Here is a 3,218-nt window from a genome sequence, read left to right on the forward strand (position 1 = left end):
CACGTAGTGGGGTATAGCCTGAGTGCGGGGCGTAGGGACTAGTCTGGTGCCCGCAAACTGGCCCGGATACCTTTCGTTATAAAAAAAATAAAATAAAAAATGAAAAAAATGATATGGTGGTGCACACATAAGTGTAGATGCTTTTTACTTGTATCTTATGCAAAAACATCTACGGTAATGTGCACAACACCACATCATTTTGTCACCCTTGTGTCTCTCTATGTGTCACCCAAGTACGACTCTTTTCTAATATGATGTATGCATCAACGTTTGATATATAAAAAAATGCCGGATGGAATATTGTATTTTAAGATTTTAGATTCAAAGTCTATATTAGGTAGACTATTCTATCGGTGGGTGGGAGAATATTTATTCCCTCCAATAAAAGGAGAAAGTTATATTGACGATTTTGCCCTTATAAAACCTATTAAATCCTCTAATTTATCCTTCAAATTTAATTATTTTTATTGAAATTCAATATTAATCAAAATATTTTATAATATAAGTAATAATTATCATTGAAAAAAAAATATTGGTTAAATTTTGAATAAAATATTATTAAAATAAAAATATCATATTATATTTTATAAAAATAAATCAAAATCCAATTATATAAATTTTACCACAAAACTATTAATACTATATTTGGTAGTCAGAATGTGATCAAATAGATTCCCTACTTCTATTTTTGGAAATAAAATGTATATAAATCGAGTGGTTTTATTGGCATTAAGATCAACTACCAAGGGCATTTAAGTCAAATAATTGAAAAAGGCTTTTGCCAGTATGTAGGGGCATGAAGTGTAAAACATGTCCAAGTACGTGGGCAATTGGGTAGTATTCAAAATGAGTGCTGATTTTCGACAAAGTCCATTCCGTGCCACGTCATCCGAGTGAAGACTATTTAATAAGAAAGTCATTATTCTATTCAAATTTCAAAAAGCCGAGATCTATGGGCGCATGTGCCCACATTTTCGGCCTGTCGGAGGGTTTAGAATAAAAGAAGAAAGTAATCTTGACGGTTTTACCCTTATAAAGCCTACTAATTCAAAACTTGAGTCATCTAAGGTAATTTTTCACCGCTAGTTGGGTATTTTACTAAAATAGGAAGGGTATTATTGGTATAACAACTAATTAAAGATAATAATAGAGGAGATGACCGTTTGTTTTGTCCTAATCTAAATCAACCTTTTTTTTTTTACTTTATTAATTATAATTAATAATGGGGCCCACACACTCACCGCACTAGCCGGCCAATGGCGCACGTGAGTGTGGCCGAGCTACCCAGTCATTCTAGACATGGATCTTGAACACGTGTCAACATCTTATTAATCGACATATCAAAGGAGAACATGATAATCTTCATGACAGCTTTAATTAGAGAGCTACTATTGCCACACCCACGTTTACTAATCCCACACTTATTCCTATGTAAATTACCAAAGAATTACATTTAGTTGGTGTGGAGTTAATAAAAATTGGTGTGGCAATAGCAACACCAACTAGAGGAAACCTAATCCGTAATTTACGCCAACTTGAGGAAAGACTTTTAACAAGGTAGTGTGAATGGAATCAGAATATATATATTTTTAATGATTGTTAGATGGGGGAATGTCCAATTAAAAAATGAAGTCTTTAAGAGAAATTTTATATTCTTTTCAATTTTAAGAATAGACGTGTCAATTTCTTATTGACGTTGAACATCTAGAAGAAGCATGAATTTTTACAGAAAAATTATACTCAAAAGTGAGAACAGTGACGTCCTTGACTACTTGCAGCATTGGAAAGATAAGAAGTAAAGACTAATTCATAAAAAACCATCAGAAATCAGATCTTAGAAGAAACGCTTCTGGAACGCCATTTTGCACAGTATATTGCCCTCAATGGCGATTTTAAGCTTATGCAACAGAAAATTACGGCTGGTGTTAGACAACTTGATTGAAGAGTGGCTACTACTAGATGGAGATACTCCTTTACACAGGGCGTGTAAGTATGGGAATCATGAACGTGTTAAAGAGATCATCAAAACCAAGCCTTCTTATGTTGGTAGGCTAAACAACGATGGGATCAGCCCATTACACTTGGCTGCAGAAAATGGTCTTGTTGAGATTGTGAGAGAACTTATGAATTTCGACAGAGCCCTTTGCCTTGTTAAAGATAGAAAAGGAAGAAATCCACTTCATTGTGCTGCTATCGCAGGACAAGTCAATGTTGTGTTTGAGATGCTCACCAATTTTTATGGAGAAGAGCTTGTAAAATGCAGAGATCAAGAAGGTAACACCATCTTGCACATAGCAGTAATCAATCGACATCTCAGTATTGTTGAGTTGTTGATCAAAGAAAACCCATTTACACGTAAATGGGTTGATATTAATTCTGTTAACACAGCTGGTTTCACACCTCTCGACCTTGCATCTTCGTGGTCATCAAATCATTTTGATTTAGAAATTAAAGAGATGATTAAAGAAGCAGGAGGACGCAGAGGACAAGAGATGATTAAATCTGACAAAAAAAGTTTTGTTCATTCGCCTCTGAAGATGGAAGAACGTTCGAAAAGACAATTAAAGTTGATGCCAATGTTATCAGTTGCAGTGTTGATTGCAGGACATACCTTCCAAGCAGGATTGAATCCTCCTAGAGTTGTTAATCAACATCTGAATCTGTTCCGTATGTTCATGTTTTTCAATTCGGCGAGTTTTCTGGCATCAATTGCTGTGGTAATTATCACATCATTACAACTGGTTTTAGGGCAAGCTTTGTTACTTTTCTCAGTGATTTCGATGGTGAGTTCTTATGTGTGTTCGGTGATTACACTCGGACAAAGTGCTGGATATGATGCCTTCGTTCTTGCTGTTCCCTTGTTTTTCTTCATAGCATTTAATTTTCTATTACTGTTGAAGAAGCCCGTGGCCAACTGATGGTGTAATCCTATTCTAGTAAGTACTGTTCTTGTTCGTTTTAATGTTGTTGTTGTTGTTGTTGTTGTGTATGTTATCGGTAATGATTAATAAATAAAGAGGTTGGGGAGCTTATTAATGTTGTAGAATTAAATTTCTGTGTATATTTTTCAAACTATAAGAGAAATATATCAGAGAGAGAGAGAGAGGAATCCTTTCCTTTCCTGCTACACGGATCCTATGCACCCACGGTGGTGGAGAATTAAAATCCTCCTCCCACACCTAAACAAAGGCCACATGAGTCACAATCCAAGGAATTAA

At 35.1% G+C, this 3,218-nt stretch overlaps 1 protein-coding gene across 1 annotated transcript; it reads left to right on the top strand.

Annotated features, from left to right (window-relative positions):
- The first annotated feature begins 1,795 nt into the window (after positions 1-1,795).
- Positions 1,796-2,962, top strand: LOC147389293 (uncharacterized). The gene has a single exon (XM_086419479.1). It carries the CDS (start codon positions 1,884-1,886, stop codon positions 2,916-2,918), a length of 1,035 nt encoding a protein of 344 aa, XP_086275605.1. The 5' UTR covers positions 1,796-1,883; the 3' UTR covers positions 2,919-2,962.
- The last annotated feature ends 256 nt before the right edge of the window (positions 2,963-3,218 follow it).

The sequence above is a fragment of the Akebia trifoliata genome, chromosome 12 (genome assembly GCF_017979445.1).
Source record: "Akebia trifoliata isolate Shusen 1 chromosome 12, ASM1797944v1, whole genome shotgun sequence".
NCBI lineage: Eukaryota > Viridiplantae > Streptophyta > Magnoliopsida > Ranunculales > Lardizabalaceae > Akebia > Akebia trifoliata.

Coding starts and splice junctions, on each gene's coding strand:
- LOC147389293 (XM_086419479.1), top strand. CDS start 1,884: ATGGCGATTTTAAGCTTATGCAACAGAAAATTACGGCTGGTGTTAGAC.